The 25747-nt window shown below is 52.2% G+C and overlaps 4 protein-coding genes across 4 annotated transcripts; 1 reads left to right on the plus strand and 3 right to left on the minus strand.

The window, feature by feature from the left end:
• TGME49_270790 (hypothetical protein) lies at window positions 1–2340 on the minus strand (the record flags this gene model as incomplete). The annotated part of the gene is made up of 2 exons (XM_002365704.1): window positions 1822–2340; window positions 1–650 (listed from the first exon to the last, which is right to left on the minus strand). The coding sequence occupies exons 1-2, from the start codon at window positions 2072–2074 to the stop codon at window positions 1–3; spliced, it is 903 nt and encodes a 300-aa protein (XP_002365745.1). The 5' UTR covers window positions 2075–2340.
• Window positions 2341–2863: 523 nt separating this feature from the next.
• Window positions 2864–4341, plus strand: POLR2F (DNA-directed RNA polymerase II RPB6). Its single transcript, XM_002365703.1, has 2 exons — window positions 2864–3677; window positions 4011–4341. The coding sequence occupies exons 1-2, from the start codon at window positions 3498–3500 to the stop codon at window positions 4269–4271; spliced, it is 441 nt and encodes a 146-aa protein (XP_002365744.1). The 5' UTR covers window positions 2864–3497; the 3' UTR covers window positions 4272–4341.
• A 1110-nt stretch (window positions 4342–5451) lies between these two features.
• On the minus strand, window positions 5452–14816 carry TGME49_270770 (PWI domain-containing protein; the record flags this gene model as incomplete). The annotated part of the gene is made up of 16 exons (XM_002365702.1): window positions 5452–6220; window positions 6515–6575; window positions 6860–7053; window positions 7427–7696; window positions 8260–8396; window positions 9236–9306; window positions 9781–9846; window positions 10142–10225; window positions 10771–11127; window positions 11574–11689; window positions 12132–12239; window positions 12662–12736; window positions 12984–13136; window positions 13651–13886; window positions 14048–14102; window positions 14709–14816. The coding sequence occupies 16 exons, from the start codon at window positions 14814–14816 to the stop codon at window positions 5972–5974; spliced, it is 2340 nt and encodes a 779-aa protein (XP_002365743.1). The 3' UTR covers window positions 5452–5971.
• A 3435-nt stretch (window positions 14817–18251) lies between these two features.
• Window positions 18252–25238, minus strand: TGME49_270760 (asparagine synthase; the record flags this gene model as incomplete). Its single annotated transcript, XM_018781585.1, has 4 exons — window positions 18252–18960; window positions 19351–19492; window positions 20255–21219; window positions 21883–25238. 4 exons carry the CDS (start codon window positions 25236–25238, stop codon window positions 18252–18254), a joined length of 5172 nt encoding a protein of 1723 aa, XP_018636621.1.
• Between the last annotated feature and the right edge of the window lie 509 nt (window positions 25239–25747).

The following is a 25747-nucleotide window of genomic DNA, read 5'->3' on the forward strand; positions in this document are numbered from 1 at the left end:
TTACCACTCGTCGTCCTTGATAGTCACCATTCCAGGTTTCATTTTTTCGACTTCTGTTTGCGTTGAACCCTCTATTTCTTTTTCACTGTCAAGTTCGCGACGTTCTCGCGTCTCTCCATCTTCTTGCCTCCTTTTCTTGGAAACAGTTTCTTCTTCCCGACCTGGCCCCGGCTGTCCATACACATGAGACGCCGCTGAAGGCGGGAGAGACGGAGAATCTGAGCTTTGCCTTTGTGTCGAACGCGGGCCACAGGCCAGTGTCTCTCTCTCTTCTTCAGACGCTTCTTCTGCTTCTCGAATTCTCTTTCCTCGCGTTCTTCTCCTCTCTCGACATTCCTCTTCTCTCTCTGGATCTCCCGCGTCTTCTCGCTCTTCCTCTTCTGTGTCTTCTTCTTCTCTTTCTTCTTCTCGGTGGTGGCCTCGGCGCCCGGCAATCTTTGCGGCGTTTCGCAGTTCTGTTTTTTTCGTTTTTCGTCTTTTGCGTCGCTCGCGCGCGTGTCGGTTCTTCTCCTGAGCCTCGAGAATTCTCCGGTGTCTCTGCAGTTGGAACTCCTCAGCCTCGACTTTCTTTCTCCAGTCCGCCTCCATTTCTTCCAGACGCTTCAGCTCCGCGTTTCGCGACATGCGGTATCGGTCGAAGAAGTCACTGCCTGCGAAGAACGAAAAGCTCGAGAGAGACGCTGAGAGGATGTGCGAGGAAGGCAGACGCGCGCAGCGAGCGCGAAGGCGCTGGAGGGGATCGGACACAAAGAAAAACCAGCACAAAACGACGGAGAAAAAACAGCGGGAAGGAAACGAGAGAAAACGAGAGAAAAGAAAAAACGACGCAAGGAAGGAAATCTCGGCCCGGTCCCACAACCATCTGCTTGCAGTCTCCTGACTTCGGTATCTTTACATTCACTTGAACACACATGTGCAAAAGAATACAAATACATACACATATAAATATATATAAATATATGAATATATATATATATATATATATATATATATATATATACATACAAAATAAGCGCATATAGACATATACACGTACATGAGCCCATTCGAAAATACGCACAGATACATAAATACATATCATACATACGCACACAGGCGAACATTGACACCTATGCCTTCGACCGTATCGGTGCCCAAAGACAGTTTGGCATCAAGGCTTTAAGTGACCAGAGTGAGCTCAATAGAGAAAAGGACCTGAGAAGGATTGCTCGATGTGTACAAGCGACGAACGACATCAGTGTTATGAATCGCCTGGTCCGGAATCACGAGCCTCATCCTAAGCGATAAATATATGCTTAAGCGTGAGCGTTGACGTCCTCAAACTGAGACTGAAGGAACGCATGTAAGAAGGGAAGGAAGCTGGAGTCGCTGCGAGACACGAGCACGCAGCTCGTGTCTCGCCGTAACTGGAGCACCACTGGTAAGAAAAGAGCCTAGCTCCACCCGTCGGCGCACCGATATAACGCTTAATCCTAATGAACAGATGAACGTTCGTTTGCTGAGGTACAAGAAAAACAATAGAACCATGTACATACACGGTTCCACATATACACATATAAATATATATATATATATATATGTATATGTATATATGTATGTGTGTATCGACATTTCTAGACAAATATACAGATATTGATTGTGCGCTTTTCTCTTTTGTCGAGAGCGCAGATTTCTTCCTTCAGCGACTTTCTTCAACCATGTCGTTTCCTTCCCTTTCGCTTTCTACCATGCATCTTAGCTATAGCTCGTGTCTTCGCTTTGCCAGTTGTGTCTCTCTGCAGTTTCCGCTGTCTGTTCTCTTGGCTCTCTTTTCGGACGCACCGGCGCCTGCAGCGCTGCCCCAGGCGTTGACGACTTTTTCGATTTTCACGGGCGGTGGGGCCTTTTTTTCGCCTTCGTCGTCGAGGGACGCTGCGGAAGGCGAGATCGAGAGCGTGAGTCCGTCGGCGAGAACAAGGACTTCCGGCCGAGTGGCGTCTCTCTTCTCTCCCACAAGCGCCTCGTCCAGGCCTGCGAGCGTCGCGCGCGACTTCGCGACTGCCTGCGTCGACAGCGGCGAAGCCGAAAGCGCCATCGAGACGGAGCGAGACGGAAAAAAGGCTCAAGGGAGGAGGAGAAGAAGAACGGAGTGGAAGGGAGACAGACGGGGAGGAAGAGGGGGAGGAAGACGGGGAGGAAGACGGGAGAGAGAAGAGAAGAAAAGAAGGAAGTGGAGAGAGTAGCGGAAGGGAGAAGGAGAGAAGAGAGGAGAGAAGAGAGGCGTTTTTATAGGTGTTTAGGAAGGAAGAAAGAGGGGAAATGTGGAAGGGAGGACGAGTAAACGGGAGAAACGGGAGAGAACAGAGGGACACGCGGAGAGCCGAGAGAACAGGTACGAGGGCAGACCGACAGGAAAACAAAGTGAAGGAAGGGAGTGTTCACGGAGAATATGCAGGCCGCGCATGAAAGAAGGGAGAGAATCCGAGAGAGAGAGAGCCTCGCGGCGCAAACGCAGTTCCGGAGAAAGCAGCAGAGCAAGAAGACGACTTCGCCTCCCCAACACAGCGAAATGAGGTGTATGTACACCTCGTTCGCGTGTCTGGACAGTCGAGACTCCTCGGGATGAGGTGTATGTACACCAGAGTTGTCTGCAACAGGCGCTTCTATCTTTGTCGTCTCGGCAGGCGCGCCGTGAGAAGCCGGAGAAGAGGGAGGTGGAGACACAGCCAGTCTCTTCTCCTGAGTAACTCGAAATGCCGTGAAGGCAAGTTTTTTTGCAGACAATTTACACTTCAGACAGAGTCACGTCGCATCCGCTGTCGGCTATTTTGTCGCTCGTGACGCATGCTCGCCTCTCGCACGCGTCCAGTTCTTTTCTTCGCATGCATTTTCCTTTTTTCTCCCCGCTCTCTGGCTTGTTCTGCTGTTCACCTGTCGCGTTCTTCTCCTTCTCTCTCGCTCCTCTTTCTCTCGATTCTTCTGCCCGTTTTTTCGCCTTCTCTTCTCCCCGTTCTCGCTGCGAGTTCCCCCCACAACGAGGGAAGTAGGTCTGCCTCTCCTGGAGGCGGCTGCAGTTCGTTCGGTCGCACAAGGGCGGAGGCATCCGGACAGAAAAGCGAGGCCAGAAATTCAGCCGATCGAAGTTCTTCAAGTTCTTGAGAAGCTGTGCCTTCTCGTCGCAGCGTGTTGTTCTCCTCTCTCCACTCTTAGAGTGAAAACTTCTTCTCTTCACGGCCTCCTCCTTCGCCTTCTCCTCCCTTCTCCCATCGGCCTCCCTTCCCCTTTTCTCTTTTTCTTTACGCAGAAACGCGAGAGTGGAGTCTCTTCTTCACTCTCCTCAGCGGTGTCTCTGCCTGGTTTGTGCGTGTACCGCGGCCTCGACGGCGCGTCGCCAGGGCGCGATTTTCTCTACTCCTCTCTTTCTCTTTCTCCCTCTCTCCGACTTCTTCTCTCCCGCTTTGCCTCCACCTCAGCGACGCTTGCCTTTCGCTACCGTGCGTTTTCTTCCACACTTCGCAATGGCAGACGACGAAATCGACCATATGTTTGCGGGGGAACCTGGTGGCTTGGGAGACGACTTTGGCGAGGACTTCGGAGACGACGAATTAATCGATGACTTCGACGTGGAACGCGCAGCTGCGGCCGCAAGCCACGAACCGGAATCGGACATTCTCGACCCAAGTGACCCTAGAGCAGCCGTAAGAAAACAAACTCCTCACCTTGGTCATTCCGAAAATACATTTTACTACGTACTCACCTTAATCTATCAATATCTATCAATCTCTCTATGAGTATCTCTATCAATCTATATTTATATATATATATATATTTATATATATATTTATATATGTGTAGATCCGTATATACGCTTTTATTCAAGATATGGACATATGGTGAACGCGTTTTTTTTCGCTGTGTTTGAGGACCGATTCCGCCATGTTTCCACCCTGTTCGCCGTTGCGGAGGCCTTTGCCGCCTTCCTGAGTCGGATGTTCATCTCGTTTGTTTCTCGCGTTTTCGTCTATTCTCAGCGACCCCACGCGCGACCGAGTGAGGGTCCGAGGATCACGAGTCCGTACATCACGAAGTTCGAGAAGGCTCGCGTCATAGGGACGCGCGCTCTCCAAATCAGCATGAACGCGCCAATCACGATTCCGCTGGACGGCGAGACAGATCCGCTTATTATCGCAGAGAAAGAGCTGTATCAGAAGACCATTCCCTTCACCATTCGCAGGTACCTCCCCGACGGCAGCTACGAAGACTGGAAAATCCAGGAACTGATCGTCGACTAAAAGACGCAGAGCGTCTGTGCGCCTCTCTCTTTCTTCTTGCCGACAGACAAAGGAAGAGAGAGCGAACGAAGGAGAAAGGAGAGAGAGAAACGAGAAGAAACAACCGAGGAAGAGGGGGACTGGGAGTCTCTCGAAGGTCTTTCCGTGTTGCTTTATGGCTCTGGACGGACCGTTGAGGCGGAGTACGGGGGTCATTTTTTTCTAAAAAACAATTCAGTTGCCTTCGCGTTTGATGCTTGTCGGTTCTTCTACTTTTCTTCCTCTTTTGTTCTCTACGCGTTCTTTTTTCTTGGAGAGGAGTTTCAGAAAAAGACAGGCGTCTGCAGACGCGGCGACGTTTCGAAAGGTGTGTGCTTCGACGCTCTTTTCTTGGATGGTGAACGCGTCTTCTCGCTTTCTTGCATGTCTCTCCCGCTGGGTGCTTGCGTTCCACTGCTGCGCTTCTCCGGCAAAGTCGTCTCTGCCTTCACACAGGTTCTCTTCCTTTTGCTTGTTGCTGTTCTCTTCTCTCGCGTTCCTCTCCTGTTTTTTTTTCTCTAGCTCTTTCGCCTCTTGCTTGTTTCCTTCCTTGATGGCGTCTCCTCGTCCTTTACCTCTTGTGCTGTCTTGCCTTCCCCCGTCGAGTGTCTGCCGGGTGTATGTACACCCGGAGAGAGAGCGTTCTGCGAGGAACTTTGCGTTCGGCCTCTGCCGTGACGAGGTGGACTGCATGCGTGGAGAAGTTCCTTTCTGTTGCGTCACAGAACGCGAGGCAAAGCCGCGCAAGCCATCAGACACGAACGCGGCCGAAGAGAAGGCCGCAGAGACATATAGTCAACGAAGATGAAAGACTCGAGTTATGGACAGCACGAGACGCTATGTCATGGATCGTGAAAAGACAGAAGAAAACCGTAAAAACAAAGGCGAGCATCACCGCAAACTTTTAAATCAAAGAATAGAACCCAATGGCCTCCAAGAGCCCACATAGGGACATTCGCCTCCCTCCCACTTATACACATATACATGCATTTATGCATATATACACATATATATGCATAGTAGATGTACAACTATAATACATATATATATATATATGCATATATATATGCATATATATGTATGTATTACGCATCGAAGACGACCTCAAGGCAGATGAACGGTTCGAGGTCTGAAACAGACGAAGGCGGTATTAACAGAAGAAAAGTTGCTCTCAGATTGTTTCCTTTGTTCTGGCTGAGGCCATGTCGACGGAGCAGAACACCGGGGAAGAGAAGAAAGGCTTTCTTGCTTCGGCGTAGAAGTCCCAGAACAGCAACAGATGCCTTTTCAGAGAGCAGGAACTTTCGACAAAAAGAAGCCTCATGCGTCCATCCTTCTGCGAAGAAACGTGGATAAAAACGCGAGGAATCGCACCACGACCGAGCTGCGATCCGCGTCTGCTTCAAGACACAAAGATCGTTTCACCCTGTACAACCCCCAGAAAAAACAAGCCTCTCCAACTCTCTGCATCTGTGGCTCCGGGCTCCCGTTCTCTTCTGGTTCTCCACCTTTCCGCTTGGTCTCCCCCTGTGTCTTCTTTTTCTCCTGTTCTTCTCCTGTTTTTTCCTTCTTCTTCTTCTTCCTCTTCCCCTTTTCGACCTCCTCGTCTCGTCTGGGGGCCTTGTTCCGGACTTGGCCTCACTCTCAACCTCCCTGGGTCCGCTGACTCGCCGCTTCTTCTTCTACTCAGAGCACTCCTTCAGCTTGAGCTGCTCGTAGATGAGTAGCCTCCACATATTTCTGACGAAGCCTTCGGCCTCTTCGTCGAGGAACTTGGCCAGTTCGCCGAGGAGCTCCTCGGCCGGCGGACGGTCCGAAACGCGCTTCACGATGTAGTCGATCACCTCCAGAACGAGACTTTCTTCTGCCCCCATGAATTCGCAGACCTTCTTCCTCACCCAGGGTCGGAGCTTCAGGTCCAAAATGTTCTTCTGAAAAAAAAAACGTCAAACCATTCTCTCGGCGGTTCGCGTCTCTCCGCCAATCACGAGACGTTCCGTAAACCAACGCTCCACACCGTCCCATAGTCCCCCCACATACACACACACATACACGTTAGAAAAAATGCATGTAAATCTATTCATGGCTCTCTACAAATGCCCAGCAGCTACACATACCCACAGCCAGACGCATGTATGTTCCGAGAGATACTCTGAAAGAAGACACACACACTCAAACAGCAGACGGAGACGCGCGAGCGTGGACAAGCGAAAAGAAAAACTTACTGAAATGAGGAGACTCCAGTCGATGTCGTAGACAAACAATTTCTCCTTCTCAGTCGGAACGCTGCAACAACGCAGGTGAACAGAAATTATTTATTTACTCGTTTATATATATATATATATATATCTACGGCTCTGGCTGTGCGCATGCATCGATCCACCCTTCGAGGAGTATGGTTTTATTTGTAGAGAAAGCATTTGAATATTTTGAATGACCAAGTTTATTTGACTGTTCAGGTCACCCTGTCCGATGGCCGATGGACGTCACCGCATGGGTCGTTTTCTCTGCGTTTTCGGCATTCCTGGAACTGCGCTTTCGTCTGTTTTTTGCGGCGTCTCTTTGCCTACGACGCGAGGAGTTTCTTGGACTGTTCAATGACTTTGAGAGTTTCCTGCGCCTTCTGCATTTTGTTCGTCACATCACGGTGCTCATCCAGCTTCGTCAGAGGCTTGTGGCGACGCCTGTCGTCGAAGCCTTCTTCGTCATCTCCGAAGAAGGCGCGTAGCTCCTGCGAGGGCGTCTGCGCCGCGCTCGTCTTCAACTGGAAAGTCAAAAATGAAAGAAAATCCCCATGCGTTTTGAGGCGTGGACATGGAAAGAGACGGAAATGCGCGAGAGGTGATGCATGGACAGGAACACACAGCGATACATGCATGTACATAAAATTTGTATGTGCATGCATTCACATACATCTAGAGAAAAAGAAAGAGGAAGAGAAAGAAGAGTCTGGACCCCATATTCACCTGAAGCCACCGATTCGTTCCGGAGAAGATTCGCTCGAGTGGACTTGGAGTTGCTTCTTCGAGCTTGCGAAAACACCGCGCTTCTTCCACAGAAGAGTACACATGACCGTGTGCGTTGTTCCGCGATATTGCTGAAAGGAACTGCATGCATTTGCTGCTGCGCCTGCTCACCTCCGTTTTCACTCGACGCGCGTCTCTGTCGCTGCGGCTTGTCTCTTCCTTCCGAGTCTCCCGTGACTTCTCGTGTCTCGCAGCAGCAGTCTCCTCGTCCAGAAAAGAAGGCGTCTGCTCCTTCTGCTTTCGAGCGTCGCGGTGCCGGAGAGAAGGAGAAGACGGAGCAGCGCAGCGTTGGGATCTTTCTCGCGCGTCTCTCCCCTGTTCGACGCTGGCGGCCGGTGCGTCGCCTTCACCTTCTTGCCGGGCGCTTGCTCGGCTGCGATCCTGAGAAAAGGCGGTACATGCAGCGACAACGCATCGTGCCGAAGAGGAGACGATGGACATGCACAGGACGAGCACTGGAAACAGTGAAGAGAGGGGAAGGAAGAGATGGGAAGGAAGAGAGGAGAAGGAAGAGAGGGGAAGGAAGAGAGGAGAAGGAAGAGAGGAGAAGGAAGAGAGGGGAAGGAAGAGAGGAGAAGGAAGAGAGGAGAAGGAAGAGAGGGGAAGGAAGAGAGGAGAAGGAAGAGAGGGGAAGGAAGAGAGGGGAAGCAATTGAGACGAATACGCCAGGGAGACTGAGGAAAAGGAAGTCGCATGCGCTTTGAAATGCATGGCATGACTGGAGAAAAAACACAACAAAGAGCACCGCGTCGGCGAAACGGAGGAAAAAACAGCCTTCTGTCTTCCCCATGGGTTCTCTCATCTCTGCGTCTCGTCTTTCTGTTTGAACGCTGGCGCGCCGAAACGTCCCTGTCCTTCTCGCCGTTCATCGACCAATCTCTCGTCTCCTTTTCACGGTTTCCATCGCTCGAGTCTCCTTCGTTTTAGTCCTCGTCTTCGCTCACCTCTCGGCGTCGCTTCGCTTCCTCTCGCAGTTCCTTTTCTTCTTCGTCTCGGTCCGCAGCGTCGTCTTCTGCCTCGCGTCTTCTTCTGCGTTTGCGCTCCTGACGTCGGCGAGGCTCTTGCAGGCCTTCCCACCACACTGCAGAAGAAAGCGACATTTTGCGTCCTTCTGTGGATCTCACGCAGGCAACGCTTGACCGATACGCAGCCAAGTCGCACTCTCACCTCTGCAACTCCCCTGCTCTATGTAGCTCATGACAGGCACACGCCCATGTGATCGTTCAACTACGTAAACGTAGCGCTCGCTGCCCTCTCCAGCCTCTTCTAGCTTTGTCTCTCTGTCTGTCTGTCGCGACCTCTGTCGATCTCCATCTCCACTGGCTTCCGCTCTATATCTACGTAACTCTCTTTCAGTTTGTTTCTCGTCTTTCGATCTGTCTACCGACTGGCGCATCACACAACCTCTACAGGTCTACCTATACAGAGACATATGCAGACACAGATATACGCTTTTCGCAGTAGAGAAGTACATTCGTGAGAATATGTCTACGCACAAAGCTCCCCACTTTCGAGCGTAGCTACCTACTCAAAAAAAGATGCATGCTTGCCTACGGCTGTACCTCTACATTATAGGCGTCGAGGCATGTGAATGGACATGGAATCAGAGCACACAGCTGCGCAAACGGGTACATTTCAGTACCGAGCGAGAGCCAACCTGCGTGTGTGTGTGTCTCGAAATCTACATTGGAAGATATGCATGCATGGAAAGGAAACTGCATGTCGAACCGACTCGATTATGAACCTTCGTGAAAAACAGAGCCTTTGCTCCTTCATGTCTCGAACCCTCTGTGACGCAAAACAATAAACTGTCAACGGAAGAAGCCGTCACAGCGCCTCGAAATACTTTTGATTTATCCACGAAATGTGATAGAGTTTTGAAACTTTATTGTGAAACAAGGTGGAGGAGAAGAGTCGCACCGCCGCGCAGGTCTTGGTTAATCAAGTGCTGTCGATCGTCGTCGCGAATCTCCTGCTCCAAGGCAACTTCTCTGCGAAGACACAGAAAACGAATATCTCCAGTTTTTCACACACGCCAACTAAGCGAAACGTCTTTACTTACGAGACACAGTGCCGGCGACGCATCCACCGAACTTGTGATCTCTCTACACGCATATATATATATATACATATATATATATATATATTTATAGACATATTATATAGATGCTTAGTTTTTAAAAGAATACGCATGAGTAGTGCAAGTCCGGAAACGCACCTAGTAACCTAACATAAGGCCGGAGAAATACATACATATGTATATATAGCTACAAAACCATCTGCACATGAATATATCTGTCTGTCTTTAGAAGTCGGCGTACATATGTCCACCGCTCTGTCGAAGTGTGCACATATATATATATATATATATATATGTATATACGTATATGTATATATATATGTATATATATATATATATATGTAGAACGAGCCTTGAAAGACGACTAGAATGCAGGAAAATTTACTTTTCTTTGTTCTGCTTGAAATCCTCCTCGCGAGTGATCCACTCCAATTCGCGGCGCCGAAATTCTCTGAGAACAGAGAGAGGACACTCAAGAAGAAACCCAGCAGATGCAAAAGGCGAGCGGGAGGGCGAGGTAAGAAGCGAGCCAACGGAGGGGAAGGTGAAAGAGAAGGCGAAGCAGAAAGGGGAGAGGCAGAAAGAGAAACCGAAAGGAATGAAGAACGAGATGCAGACAGGGAACAAAACACAGACACATACATGCACAGAAAGAGACGTAGACAGTGATATACCTCGAGAGACAGAGATACACAAATCGAGAAAAACGGTAAGAAAAACAGGCGTAATTGATGTCTATGACACACTTCTCGAATTCGGAGTCGCGGCGCTCCAGGTGGTGAAGCCTCTCCAGTTCGCGGCGGCAAGGGCGGTAGTCTTCCGTGATGTATCTGGGAGAAGCAGTGAAACACAGAGAGGTTCAATCAATTTTCACAAGGCACACACAGACTCTACGCAAACGCGCGCATAGATGACATCACAAAGAACTATGGTCGTGTATGTGTGCAGATATATATATATATATATATATACGTATGTGTATATATATATATATATATATATGTATATACGTAAACATATATATGATATGCCTGCGCACCCGCCATGGTTCCTCAACGCATTAAACGTGAGCACAAGTAGATCTGCACCCGCGCAGATAAGCATATTCTGAGTTTCGGAGGTAGTCACTGCAGTTGTGAAAATGCCTGTGGAAGACCGTTTAACGAAGAGCGCGACAACGACAGAATATCGATGAACCCCCGTCAACCACGCATACGCAGTTTCTTACCACACTTCCCACACGCATATACATATACATACATATATATACATATATATACATATATATACATATATATATATATATGTCTATGTTTTACTATGGAGGTATGTTCGAACAGATTCGTCGAATGAATTTTCCAGAGGAAGTGCGAACCTTCGTCGGTCTACGCCGTCGGGTCCGACGCGATAGACAGAGCAAGAGGAAGCAGCTTCGGCGAGTTCCGGATTCATTGCTTTCAACGCAGACAGACCAGCAAACGTCCCCAAGCCTCCCGCGGCAGCGACGACGCTCGCGGCAGACGGAGTTTCGTCCTGCGAGGGAAGACCCGGTGGCGCACTGGCGGGCAACGGCGCCGCCTCTCCCAAAGAAGAAGAAGAGGAAGAAGAAGAGGAAGAAGACGAAGAGGAAGAAGAGGAAGAAGAGGAGGAGGAAGAAGAGGAAGAAGAAGACGAGAGGTCCTTCGCGGACGAAGAGCGATGAGAAGAAGTACGAGACTCCGAGCCTGCGTCGCTGAAGATATAACAAGGCGAATGTGGGCGGACGAAAGTAAACGGGCAGAGAAAAACGAAGCGGAACAAGGAGACAGAAATCCATTTTTGAAAGCAAAAACACCCAGACATGTGCTATCTCTCTCGCTGTCTCTGTATATAAACGAATATATATATATATATATATATATATTAATATATATATTAATATATGAGTACATATATAAATTATAAATATAGGTGTGGACGTCCAGGCCGAGGCGAAGTATCAACCTTATCGAGAGGTCGAAAGGCACGCGCTGTTGAGTGAGGGAGAGAGTTGAAGATCCCAGTGAATCTCTGGAGACGTCACTGAATCTGAAGATACAGCGCATTGCTCGATCTCTCAAGTCGGCCTCTTCCCCGTAAAAGTTTGTGTTTCAGAGAGAGACAGAGAGAACAGTTTCCTGAGGAACGAGGAAAGTGTACCTGCCAGAAAGACCTTTCTCCTTTCCTTCCTTTTCTTCTCTCCCGCCATGGCGAGAGCTGCGTCTCTTGCTCTCCTCCTTCCGCGGGGGCTTCGCCTCCTCTTCTGCGTCGTCCGGCTGGAACGCATGCACCGAGGCCAAGGAAGAACGAACAAGAGCCATTGCAACAGATAGATAATTGAGCGAAGCAGAGAGGACTGGCGAGAACACCAAACAAAATGTAGCAAGAAGAAGAAAAACCTGCCGAAGAAACGCAGCGACCCTGTCCACGCCGCATGAGCTCAAGGAGGAACACAGGGACTGCGAAGTGAAGAAGGAACGAAAGACGACAGGTTCAAGCGCGGCTGAAACGCGGAGAGTGGGGATGTCAGAGAGAAGAAAGGAAACGAAGAAGAACGTCGAGAAGGGCAACTTGACGGAAACGGGCAGAAACGGAGAGAGCAACATGAGTAAGACAAGGAAGTCCGGCGAAGCACGGACGAGAAAGAAAAAGATAAAGAAGGAAAGAAAAAGAGGAAAAGAGGGGAGAAAACGGCAGACGACGAGAGGTAGCACGCACCGGAATTTGGGACTCTTTGCGTTTGACGACCTCCAGAACGGCACTGCGGAGACGCGCTGTCTCCTCCTCGATTTCCTTCTCCACGTCTTCTCGCTTCTTATCGCGAAACTGCAGAGACAGCCGAAAGAACCCACAGCGTAGACAAGCCTTCAGCGAGACTTCAAAGTCGAGACGGCAGATCCATCTACGATTACGAAACGCAGAACAGAGAAAACAAGAACGTGGAGATGGAGAGCACCACCGAAGCTGGAAATGGAAACAAGTGAAACAGCGAAAAACGAGTCCAAGACAGTGTTGAAACGCGGACCTGTGTGGACGCCGAACAGCGCTCAGGCAGGACGCGCAGAAAGAGACAAGAAGCCACAGGAGACGCGAGAAAGAAAAAGGTTTTCAAGCAACGCGACTGGAGACCTCTCACAGGACATGCAGGAGAAGCCAGTGAATTGGAAACAATGCGTATTTTCAAATCGGCAACACTCAGGAGAGGCAAACTCGACATTTCCTTAGATGCGCCTTCTCTTCTGCCTCACCGTGTGCAAGGTGGAGAGAACTCTGTCCTCCTTAACGCGGTTCACTTCTGCCCTCACTTTCTCGTTGCAGTTAACCTATAACAACGAAAAACGAAAGACCGAAAAGTAGGAATAAAGCGAAAAAAAAAACGAAAAACCACGAAAACCAAGGACTCAGCGAAACGGCGCCAACGAAGAAAGCGTCGCAAGAGAGCAAAAAGGGAAGAGCCGAGGAGAGAGGAGGTGAAGGACACAGAGGGAGAAACAAGCAGAAATGGAGAGCGAAAAAAAGATCGACATCGAGAAGAAGAACGCGAAAGAAGCAAGAGAAACACGCCGCTACCTTGAGAGCTTTTCCGCCGATAACGAGATCTGGAAGAACTTCGAGGGCGTTGAGAGCCCCCACGGCGTCCTGGAAATCGCAGAAGCCAAACGCGGCGAGCTGGCCGGTTGTCGGATCCGCCTGGCGATTCCATCTGATGACGCGGCCGCACTCCTGAGCGGAAAACGGAGGAACCAATTCTTTCTTGGAAAACGCAGCCAGCAACGAGAAGGAAGGAAACCGCAGGCGCAGCGAGAGAGAAAGAGAGCGAGAGAGGGGGGGGACGGAGAAGGGGAAGCGCGAGTTTCAGGGGAGGAAGAAAAGGAGAAAGAGAAAGAACGAAGACGCAAAGGTTACGGCAAATGTTACGGCGAAGGTTACGGCGAAGCCACGAGGCGAAGGCGAGCCGGAAGAAGAGTGGATGAAAGAACGAGAGAAGAGACGAGGAGAAAGGGAGTCCAAAGAGACAGCAGAGTAGGCAAGGGAAGATGACAGGATGGAAGTCCGCCCCAGCGAGAACGAAGACAACAGAGTGAAGGAGACAGAAAAGGCAGAAAAGGCAGTGGAGACTTGGAGTCTCCCATAATTTTCTCCCCTTCTCCAATGTGAGAGAGCCGGTTGACCGCGCCTGTCCTGTTTCGCGTCTTCACTCTTGCCCTTCTCGTTCTCTGGGTCCTCGTTTGCCTACGGCGAGAAGGAGACGCAGGAAGTCGTTGTCGACATGGCGGTTGATGTTTCCTACGTAGACTGTGACAGGCTTGCTGCTTTCGTCGGCCTTCTCGTTCGCGGCCATCGAGCCTCTCTCCTGCGACGTCGCCGCGAGCGCGTGAGAGCCTGGCGGATGGAAGAAGGAAGACGACGCGAGCCTTCCAGGGCATGGCAACAGACCAGGACGGCCTGGACGGAACGCCGCGGGTGCAGCGCCTGAAAGGACAGGCAAACAAAGAAAGAAGGAGCTCCAGATGGAAAGCAGAAGACGGCCGGAGAGCAGAGCGCTCTGGAGCCGAGAGGCAGACGCCAGAGGGAACAGGAGAGACAGAGGCGAGAAAAGCAAAGGCGAGAAACGCAGGTGCCTTCGAATGTACCGGGTGGTGGAAGATGGGGGACGCCGAAGAGATGCACCAGCGGCGGAGCTCCAGGCTGCAAACAATTGAAAGGAGAAAAAAAAGAAAAACAGAATTCAGGAACGTCAGGCGCAACACGGAGACACACAATACCGAGAAGAAGAAAACGAACAGAAGACAGAGAGGAGACAGAAAGAGACGCGAAAACGAGCAAAGTGATGACGAAACAGATGTAGAACTGATACACAAAAGCGAGTGGAGGTCGGACAAATGAGAGTAACCACACATGCAATTATATCTATATCTACATATATATATGCCTATATATATATGGATATATATAAGCCAAGCATGGGTGATGTAGAGACAGCTAGGTAGGCGCAAAGACGCAGAGAGTGCCTGGTGTCGGAGAGCAGACATTGCAGCGAGAGAGGAGAGAAGAAACGGATGCGATGGACAAAAGAGAAGAGACGAAAGAAGACAAAGGGAGAAAACGAGAAGAGGAGAGCGAGGAGGACGAGAGGGAGGAGAAGGAGAGACGCAAGAAGAATCCTCTCTCTGAGACGACCGCGGCGCGCGTAGAGCCTCTGAAAAGATGAGATTCACAAGGCAGAAGAGACGGAACTCAGGGCAGCGTTCTGCATTGGCGTTACAGAATGCATTGTTGCCAATTCTTTCTTACCATTGCAGGCCGGGGGAAACTCCCGACGCCTGGCGCAACGAGTCCGGCCATCCCCGCGGAAGGCGGCACAGCGCCTCCGGGTACGAAGGGCAGAGCTCCGGGATGCATGGTGGAAGCAGAAAAGAGAAAATATGCAGGAAAAAAAACAGCGGTGTATAAGTTGGAGACAAAGAAACGCGAGAGACAACCACAGAACCTGCACAAATATATATATATATATATATGTAAAACGGGAGAGTGGCGTCGAGAGGGATGACGTGGAGCAGAGGAGGAAGAGGGAGGAGAACTGGGGAATGGAGCAGAGAAGCCAGAACGAGAGAAGACGAGACAGGCGCGCAGAGAGCAGCGTAGCTTCGCCGTCCTCCCCTCTCCGAAGACTTCAGAGAGGACGAGAAGGAAGATAGGAGCGAGGAAGAGGAAAAGATGCGACAGATGACAAGGGAGAAGATGAAGAAGTGGAAGGCGCCGAGGAGGGGGGAAGGGGAGTATCCACGCGAGCAAGGCGAGAGCGCCGCCGGCGACCGAAGGCAGGAGCGTCAGGCTTTTCTTTTCCGGGGGATTTTCAGATTGCGAGACGCGGAGAAGAGGGGAGTCGACGCGACCGAGCGTTTCTGTTTCCAGTTGATTCCAAGTGGAAAGAGAGCTCTGAAGAACGCGGGAACAGAGGTTGTAAAGACGAAAAACTTCTCCTGTCTGTCTCTCTTCGGCGCCACCACCGCCGCCGCTGTTCTCGGCCTCTGTTTGTATCGTGTCTGTCTGTTTTCCTCTCGCCTTTTGAGCAGAATCTTTCAGGGTGCCGCCTCGAGAAAAAGGCCTTTCTTTCGACGCGTTTGGCTTTGCCCCGCTGCGCTTCTCAACCTCGGCCGTGTCTCACGCGGAGGTGAAAACTTGGAAAAAGGCGAACAGCTGCGCCAGGCCTCGACGGCGCGGAGGGAGGAAGTGCGAGAGCGGAGACAAGAAGAAAAGGGTTCTCGAGAAAGCGAAGGAAAACCGTTCGGGAGTCCAGGCCAGCTGCGCATCCACCGGAAACGCGTGAGCGGAAATCTCAGGCGCTGGAGCGCGAGGAAGGCAGCGTCTGCATGTCGCTTTCACAGCGAACCTGAGGCGAGGAAAGCGGCAGGGAAAAAAGACTTTGCGTCTCCTAAAAAGGCTAAAAGTCGACGGGGACTCTTCGCGCGAAAAGCAGCGAGTTGGAAATGGGCTCTGCATGCGCTTGGATCGCACACACAACAGCTCGCGAGTTGCAGGCGAGTGAGAAGGCGGTGGGCGACGACGCCCCGAGCGAAAACGCCGTCGAAGGAAAAAGAAAGCAGAGATCCCCGAAAAGAAGCGAAGAACGAGGCTGGCGCTCCGCGGAGTTCGTCGGCAAAGCACCGTGGAAACGAAGAACTGTGACGCGAGGAAGTAGAGAGGGACACCGACGCAACGAGGCAGCAAGGCATCAAGGCAACAGCGTTTTCGCGTTTTCGCCTGGGAACAGCAGAGACACAGCGAAAGCGACGGAAGGCTTCTGTTCCTCTGCGTCCGTCGGTGCTTCGCAGAGTCGCCTGACGTCTGTGTCTGTATCTGTGTGTCTGCAAGGCCAACGCATTTGTACGGCCGACGACTCTGCTCTGCGTGAGTCGGATCTATTTGGTTGCCTGCCCGCTGCGTCGGCGAGGTGACTGGGGAAGTGAAGCCATCGCAGCGAGAGAGAAGACGCAACACACCTGCGTCGCGCAAACAGGCGACAGACGCTTCGGCTGACCTCAGCTCGCGAGGAGATCTCTGCAGAAAAATCTGACTCTGCTTGTCTCTCTGGACAGTCTTCGTCCACCTCGCGCCGCGCGCGCAGACCACAGACAGTTGGAAGCCAAGGGCAGCTGAGTTTTCCTTCTCTCCGTCGACGCAGCTCGGTCTGATATCCTTTGACGGGGCGTCTACATGAAGGAACTCCGTCTCTTCTCTCCCGTCCTCGAGCTGCTCGACTCTCTCCACTCTCTCCACTCTCCCCACAACTGTTCAGAAACAAGATGCCCCCTCACTCCAGGCCTCCTCTCTTTCACCACCCTTCAAATACAAATGCACACATATTATACCGATACATATCGATCGATATCGATATCAATATATAAAAACATGTATACAACTTCTATCCATATGCAAACATATGCGCATATACATGTATTTATATACACATACATACATATATATATATATATATATATATTCATACATATAGACATACACCTATATTGCCTGTTGTTGAAGGCGAAGGCTGTGTGACTGCATGTTTGAGTCGACAGGGAGTGTCGCGTTCTTTCAGCCTGAAGCTGCGCATGCGCTTTGCGGTCCGTTTGTTCGCCTTTTTGCGTCGGGATATCGGCGCCCTTCGTCTCTCTGGGGAGGGATAACCTCCGCTGATTGGAGCAGAGTGGACAGAGGGAAGCTTAGAAACCAGTTCTGTGCGAGCTTTCCGAAGAAACGCGTTTTCAATGAGGCATTCGCGACCAAGGAGGACATCTCTATGAAACACAGTCGGTCTTGTCTCTGCGCCTTTGCCGAGTGACCGGAGTAGCCTTCGACGGAGTTCCGGTCACCGAAAAACTTGCCCACCCCCCTCCTGTTCCTCCGAATAAACAGACGAACCATCGTGCGAAATACCTGTAGTGAATAAATGCATTTTTAAATGGACAGTTACAGCTGCGAGTACTTGGACACAAAATCCACGAATCTTGGCACATCTAAACTGATTATATATATATATATATAAATTTACGCATATATATTTGTGAATTTATACATATATATATATATATATATATATATATATGTACAGTGAAGAGGTTGCAGATACCAGAAGAGGATACCAGTGCCTTCGTGTTTGCGTCTGTTCAGTGCCACTGGCTGCATTTCTCAACGAGAACTCCGGTTCGTTTGCTGGTGGAGAGTGCATCCTGTGAGGTTGACGAGCGCGCGTAAACTCTGGCAGGTGGAAAGGCGGCTGAGAGGCGACAGAAGCGCCGCCTGAGGTTGGGCGTCAACGCGTCCTTTTTGTGTGGTAGCCGAGACTGACTCACACGAACGCGAGGCGATGGGAGTTTGCATATCCTCGTTCTCACAACAACCGCAAAAGGTTTACACACAACCTCACCAGCTTCTGCCAGAAACGTATCCACAAGAAAGTGAAAAACATCTCGACCCCCTCTTTGACAACGCAAAGACAATTAAGTTTAAAATCCCTTCAAGAGACACCCACAGAAGCTTACCAACGCATTCACACACATTGACACTTCCACACAGCGATTTATACACACAAAAATAAACTCCGGGACATACACGCATGTATATACATCATATATATACACATATATATATATATATATATAGATAGATATATCTGTATGCATACATATGTATATATATATATATACGTATATCTATGTACATGGCTCCCTGAGAGTGAGTGGACATGTCTTTTTCGGGTAGAGATGGGCGGCGGTGGCCGTTGTGTAGCAGAAGCGAGAAGTTTGAAGAGATGACGTTGATCTCTGTTCGAAAGGTCTACTCTCTTGGGGGTTCTCTGAAACGCTCTGTGCCTTTGACTTGGCGGTTCGAGAGCGCGCACCGACGATTCGAGAGCTGCGCGGCGCGAGTGCCGAACTGAATCGCCCGCTTCCGCGCGAAGGCCGCGAAGAACATTTCCTCAAGAAGCGCGCAGATTCGCACCAGCCATTTGCTCGACCGCCATGCAGGAGTCGCTCGGAGCTGCGCATGGACTGAGGCCGCCAGCTCCCGAGGCGCTTCAGAAGCGGGAGAAGGAGAAGAAAACGCAGAAGCGGGAGAAGGAGAAGAAGAGGCAGAAAGGGAACAAGAAGAAGAAGAAGAAGAAAAAGAAGCACAGTGAGGAGACGAGGAAGAACAAGAAGGAGACATGGGGAGCGTCGCGGGAGCTGGGGAGGCGCGGGGAGAAGGGCAGGACTGGGATGAAGAACGCGGCGACGCGACAGAAAAAGACTGGGTTGGAAGCGGTGTGCCGCTCTCGCTGTTGTCGCGGTGTCTCCCCAGAGGGGCGTTGCTTTCGTTCGTCTGTGGCGAATCCGCAAGACGAGAAGGAGGAGAAGGCGGGGAGAGGATGCAGGAGAAAGGCAGGGCAGAGTCGACGAACTCGAGAAAGAACGCGTCAAGGAACGGCAGTCGAGGAACACGCGAGAAATGCGAGAAGATGCGGCTATCTCGGCCGAGGTTCCGGCGCCAGAGGCGACGAAGGTCTCTGCGGAGGACAGCGACGAAACGAAGGAGACAGGTGCATGCAAACGTCGGCGAAAAACGAGCAGAGTGGAGGGAAAGATGCACCGCGGAAGGAGGCACAACGCGACATAGACGGGCGACAGGCGTGGAGACAGAACGGCTGGAAACCTGCCTCGCGCCTTTCCAAGAAAGACATCCCTCCCAGAACTCTTCGTGTGTCTCCGCCGGCCCTCGACTTCGGTCTTTTTCGCGTGGACCTAGGCGAAGCCAGCGCGTATTGTGGAACGACGAACTCGCGAATGCGGATTCGCCTTCAGCGAAAAAAACGCATCCCTCCCGTCGCCTTGACACCTCCGGGAAAGCCGGCGCGAAACCCAAGCGCATGCAGTCAAAGAAAAATGCACGAACTTACAGAAGCATCTCGGCTCGAACGGCCTCGGCGCCGCGTCGCAGGCGGGCAGTGCGGTGGCGTCCGTAGCCGCCGAACAGTTCGTCCGCGCCGCTGCCGAGGAGGAAGACGCGACTCCGGACTTCGTACGTCTTTCTTGGAGGTTCTGTCCAATACACGAGAAGGCAGTGGCGCATCCGGTCGCACTCGAGTGGAGCGAAGACAGTACATGCAACAGGCGAAACCAGCCAATGCGGACAAAGTGAATCTGCAAGCACCTATGCATCCATAATATGCATATCTCTTTATAGATCTTTAGATATCTTTGTATATAGTTTTGAATATATTTATAAATATAAATATATAACGAGAGAGAGAGAACGAGGTACACAGTAGTTCAAGAAAGCTGGTGTAAAGACAGGACTGGAACAGGCGGGCACTGAGTAGCTGGATAGAGATGAAATCTGTCTGTGTGAAGAAGAAACTGGGAGTTGTTTCCTGAAAACGGAAGGCATCCCCACTCCGAAGGTGAAACGTTCCCAGATGAATTTCGACAAACAGCATGTGCAGAGAATGGCGACGCGGTGACGCTCGCATCGCTAGAAGCAGGGCATCAAGAGGATTCCGACATCGAAATGAACGAGTCGAGAGGCAGACCTGAGTGTCTGCACCGAACGCCTCGCGGCCTCTCCTGCGTCGACGTTCATGCAGGAGCCTTTGCATGTCGCCATGTGCAGAAGAAATGCGCGCAAAAGAAGCAAAGCGACGAACGGTCGTAGGATCTTCCCTCGACCGACCCACACACACCAAGCTGGATGTTTAACGAAGCGCACTGTGGCTCTGCAGAAACGAGACTCAGATGCAGCGAGTGCAGAACCTGAAAACGCATCTCCCGTACACATTCGGAAGACGGCTCCAGAGCGCTTACCTGTCGACGCGAGACTCCCCCCGCCGCCGTCGCCACAGGCAGCGTACCACGGCAGAGGGGCATCCATCGGAGACAGAGAGTCTCTGCGTTTTTTCTCGTCTGCAGAGAAGGTGGAACGACCCGTTCCGCCGCGCGTCTGCGGCTCTCGAGACTCCGCGTCGTCGCTGCGACCAACGGCCGTTGCCTTCTCGCTCTTCCCTCCAGTCGCAGCGGCGAGGATCGTGCAGCGGTCGCCAGCTGCCGCAGGTGTCTCCTTGTCTCCATCTGTCTCGTTTTCTTGCTTCTTCCTCGGCCTCGCCCGGTGGACTGCACACAGTTGGTGAAGGACGAGGTCTGCAGGCAATGAAAACCAGCCTCTGCCTCCCAGATGCAGGCTTCGTGGCTTGCGCGCATTCGGGTCCTCCAGGTCGCTCGCGTCCCCACAGCTAGGCCAGCGTTCGCCCCCGTCTTCGCAAGCGTTTGGGCCATCTTTCCGAGGCCTTTGTTCTTTCTCGCTTGCAGTTGTCGCCGGAACAGCAACGCCTTCGCCTAGTTTCCGTGCATCTGCGAGCGCTGCCTCGCCTTCGACTTGCGCGAGCTGCAGAAGCTTCAAGCAACAGAGTCGACAAGCGCCGTGGACGCATCCCGCCTTCGCCTTCATCCTACAAAATTGACAAGCCAGAAAGGCAGGGGCCGCCGGAGAAGAACGCGAATCAGAAGCAGGAGAAGGAGGAGAAGAAAGCGAACGTCCAGGAGAAGCAGAGGGAGATGAGGAAGAAGAGGACAGAGAAGAAGACGCGAGAGAACAGGTTGCCGCTGACGTAGGAAAGCCGCGAGCAGTCCCGATCTGGTGCGAGACTGACGCAGTTGCCATCTTCGGCGCGGGGCTACTTCGCAGGTGTAAAGGTTCCCAGACGTTGGACTCCAGAAGGCTCTTCCACTCCGGTTCTTTGTAAAAGGAGGACGAAACCAGGTAGCCTTTTCCTCTGTAAACATCCACCGGAAAGTCAAAAGGCAAAGTCCTGATGCTTGCGGTCAAGCTTTCAGCAGTCCGTATGAACACCGCAGCCGCTCAAACGCATTCTCCGAGAAAAGCGACGGCGCCGACACTCCGCTGTTCTTGTAGGATGTCGCGTCTCTCTTTGCCATCGCTCCTCGATCGTATATATATATATATATATATATTATACGGCCTTATACATTAGATACATATGCATTATTGACGCATACATATATGTATGCTTATTTTAGTTTCGCTGTCTATCCGCATGCATACGTGTGTCTGCATGAAGCAAAAACGGAAGCTCTACAGCACAAAGAATACATAGATACGCATATATAGATATCTGGACATCCGTCAGATGGTGCATGACGCAGCAGCGTAGCTTCTCCTTTCGTTCATCTCAGTCGCATGTTAGACGTATGGATCTGTAGGCTAGAATATCAGAACTGTATGGAATTTCATGCGGTGCAGAGTCTTCAGGAGGTTCCGTTTCTACGCGCCTGGAGGCTCTTTGGAGTACTGGAAAAACTTGGGAGAAGCTGCTCGTGATCTGAAGCCGCCTGTCCAGTTTTTACGCGAGCTCTGCGTCTTTCCAGTGGATTATCTCAGAGGCGGAATGATCCCGTCTCTCTGCTCAGAGGCACACCTGGCAGCGAAGTAGAGAGCCGAGGCGATGTTGACGTCCATGTGTGTCTCGTGAGGCGCGACGAGACGGAGGATTTCCTCCTCCGCATTTACTGCTTCTTCCTCAGTGACGTCGACGCAGACAAAGCGGAGATCGAGGTCGCAGCACCCTCGGTTCAAGGCTGCACTTCGCTGTTCCGTCTTCTCCAGGTTCGTCCATCTCTGAAGAAGATCTGCGTAGCTCGCGAGACCTGTCAGTCGATCTGGGGCAGCTGCGGTGAACGCGACATTCACGAGCTCCACCACGAACTTTCGTCTGCTACCAGCCGGCGCTCGCTTGTCCTCTCGTTCGCCTCTCTCTCTGCCTTCTCCGCCTCCGCCCTCCAGAGGTGGAGGCGCCAGTCGACCCTCCGAGAGGAGCCGAAGGACGAGCGCGGCCAGCAACGACGAGTCAACGCCCCCTGAGAACAGAATCGCAAGACTGTCCTCTTCGCTCTCACCTGTCGTTTCCTGTCCTCTCTTCTCGCCTTCCTCCTCTTTTCTCTCTTCTCGCGCCTCGGCCTTCTTTCCCTCGGGCATGGTCTCCACCCTCCTCGCGTCTGCTGGCGCCCGGCTTCCCCGAGGGCTACACGATCGCCAGACAGCTTCTTCCAGTTCGCGGAGGAGCGCCTGCGCAACGCCGAGAGCCTCGCTGGACAACGCGGCCTCTGTAGCGGCCTCCTCTGCGTCTCCCGTCGGACTTTTGCGGCTCTGGAGGCCTCGCGAAGAAACCTTTCTGCTGCGACACTCGGCGCAGCCTGGCACCTGACACCACAGGTGCGGCGAGGCGAGAGGCGGCGAACGCATCCAGGGCAGGAAGGAGAGCGTCGGAGAGAAAACGGACTGCGCCAAACGCGAAAGAAAGGCTTCGTCAGATTCCCCCACCTCCGCAGCCTCCTCAGCCTCCACAGCCTCCTCAGCCTCCGCAGCCTCGCCCGCAGGCGAATCCCGTCCAGACGGAGAACCCAGAGATTCCAAACAAGACGAAGCAGCAGTCGGTGGCGCAGACGAAGAAACAGGCGAAGAAGCAGGCGAGGCAGATGAAGAATTCACTGTGGAGGAAGGCGAGAAAACAGAGGACGACGGAGAAGAGGCGGAAGAACAAGGATAACTGTGTTTGAGACCTGCGCGAGACTCGCACATGTCTGGCGGTCGTCTGTCCTCGTTGGGGGCTGGGCGCCGCCAGTCGTCGTCCCGCGTCTCTGTGTGACGAGGGTGTCTGAATTCGTCGAGGAGAGACAAGATGCGGTCGAGAGACAGTGCGCGAACTCCATCAACGGGAACCTCCTCTCGTCGCTTGAAGACGCGCGAGTGGGCCGAAGACGCACAGCCTGCAAGGCCCCGAACCGCGGAGCTTTCGGAAATGGCGCCTGTTGCAGAGTCGCAAGAAGACCTGCCCTCTATCCCCTGAGAAAGGCGCAGCACAGGAGAAGACGAAGAAGAAGAAGAAGAGGAAGAAGAAGAGCAAGAAGAGCAAGAAGAAGAGGAAGAATGGACGGTACGGGTCTTCAATGGAGTGGTAATGGAACATCCAGGAGGGAGCACAAATGTGAAGGCCTCTGAACGATGCTCCCTGTGTTGTTTCTGTCTCTCAGAGATCCCTTCGATTTGCGCGACATTTTCTTCAGATTCATCCTCTTCCCAGGGAGGACAGACGGCGCAGGTCGAACTCGAAAGCGAGAGAAGAAGAGCAGGAAACGCGTCGCCTTGTCGCGGAACAAGAGAAACGCGTCTTCTCTCTCCGCCTTCGCCTCCACGCCGGAAGAATCGTTCGTCCCAATGAGACGCAGAAGAAGCGGCAGACCGAGGAGCGAAAGGCGAAGACGTCGAGGAGGAAGACGAGGAAGGCGGAGGAGCGGAGACGGCGAGAGCTGAGTCGTCTATCTCTCGCGAAGGCATCGACAAAGAGCCGCCAGAGGGCGCGACGTCGAGAGACGAAGACGGCAGTGAGGAGCAGCAAAGAAGCGAGCGTGTACCGACTTTGTCTCGGCAGAAGAAAAGCTTCCGGAGATGGCCCGAAAAGAAAACCATCGCAAACCGCGCCTGGAAGTCTCCTCTTTGCAATCTCCACAGCGTTCCGTGTTTTTCCTCGGTGCGATCTCCTCTTTGTCGTTCTCTTTTTTCGATTGCTTTCTCGCCGCCTCCTTTCCTGTCCTCACCTTCGTGATCTTCTTCACCGTTTGCGTTTGTCTCAGACGGCTGCCTGCGACAAGAGGTGAGACTCTCGAGGAGAGTCAAGACTTCTTCGTCGCTTCTGCATTTTGTGTGGAGCTCGACCAGAAGGTTGGAGCAAAGTTCGTCGATATCCGGAACTCCGTCACAGTCTCCTCCTTCTCGATTCGCTTCTGTCTCTTCTGTCTCCTCTGTCTCTTCTAGCTTTTCTGTCCCTTCTAGTTTTTCTGGGTTTTCTACTGCTCGATTCCCTTTGCCTTGATGGCTGCTGAGCAAGCGTCGCTGGTTCTTTGTGCGTCTCCAGGCAAATGCCGGAGATCCGAAGACGTCGCCATCCCATACGAGGAGGCTGGGGAGACATGCGACTGTGCGTTTCTCGAAGTTCTCTGTTGTGTCCGTTTGGTCTCCGTCTCCCGAGCTTTGGCGTCTGCCATCTCCTTGAGAATCCTGCGAGATCCGGTCCGCTTCCTCCGTGCCGCCGACGCGCCTGCCACTGAGACTCCCCTTCGTCTCAGGCGCGCGGCCTGCGTCGTCTTCCAAGGGCGTCCTCGGCACTGTCGGATTGTCGACAACGTCCTCTCTTCTCGAGAGAAAAGAGTCGAAGAGATGGACGGCAAGGCGAGTAGACGGTGCGCGTTTTACAGTGCATGAGGAGAAACTCAGGTCAGGTTCGACGACGCCTTTCCCTGCGTCCTCAACTTGTCGCTTCTCCCCCTGAGGACGTTCCTCTCCAGAGCGTTCTTCTCCGTCTTCTCTCGCTTCGTCGCCTTCACCTGTCGCTTCTACACCGTATCCTCTTCGTCCTGTTTCTGGACTTCTGCACTGCGTCTCGCTCGGCCGCCCCCAAGACGGCGGCGCCGCTGCCGTGAGAGCCTCTGCTTCAGAAGAAGAACGAAGAGAAAGGGAAGGAGGAGAAGAAGGAAACGACGGCGATGCTGCTTGGCCGCAGATCCAAATGGACTCAGACTCAAAGAAGAGGGAGACGGACGCAGACGAACCGGCAGATGAACAATCGGCAGACAACCACTGTCGTCCGTTGACCGAGGGAGAAGAAGGAGAGAGAGGAGAAGATGAGGAAGAAGAACGAGAGGAGGCCGAAAGAGAAGAAGAACTCCACTGAGACCTTGAGCCGTGGGCTCGAAGAGAGACGACGAAGGAGGCCGACATGGTGCCAGCGTCGGACTCTTGGAAAACGGAGAGCGTTTCAGATGGTTGTCGAAGGCGGTTTGCGCAGACTGTGATTCAGTCTCAGGGAAAGAACTGACAGGGTGTCTTTCACCACAGGTTTTCACAAGGACGCGTATGCACCCGTCGAAACAATCGCATCAATGAGCATGTATTTTTATCGATGCAATGGACATGCATACATGCCAACGCGTATAAAAAATAAGCAGTGGCACCAGAGAGAAAGGTTCTGAATGCAGTCAAGTCGCATGTTTCTCGAAAGGACTGGTGACTTTGCATGAACGAAACGTCACTCTTCCGGCCCATATGTCGGCGCGCCAGAGCGAAGGCGCCCAGAAGGAACGGAGAAAGATCGGCTCTTCCTCTCGCGCGCTGGACTCGCGCGACTTCTTCCTCGGCAGAGGCCGGAGGGGGGTGTGACTTCGGAGAGAGCTTCGGAGACTCCCTGGGGACCTTCCGGCGCGCAAAAAGACTCGCCTGTTCCTCGAAAG

Source organism: Toxoplasma gondii, chromosome VIII (assembly GCF_000006565.2).
Source record: "Toxoplasma gondii ME49 chromosome VIII, whole genome shotgun sequence".
NCBI lineage: Eukaryota > Apicomplexa > Conoidasida > Eucoccidiorida > Sarcocystidae > Toxoplasma > Toxoplasma gondii.

Excerpts from the sequence above, each read along its gene's own strand:
- POLR2F (XM_002365703.1), top strand. The coding sequence starts at position 3,498 with ATGGCAGACGACGAAATCGACCATATGTTTGCGGGGGAACCTGGTGGC. Across the intron at positions 3,678-4,010 it reads CAAGTGACCCTAGAGCAGCC|CGACCCCACGCGCGACCGAG; the intron begins GTAAGAAAACAA and ends GTCTATTCTCAG.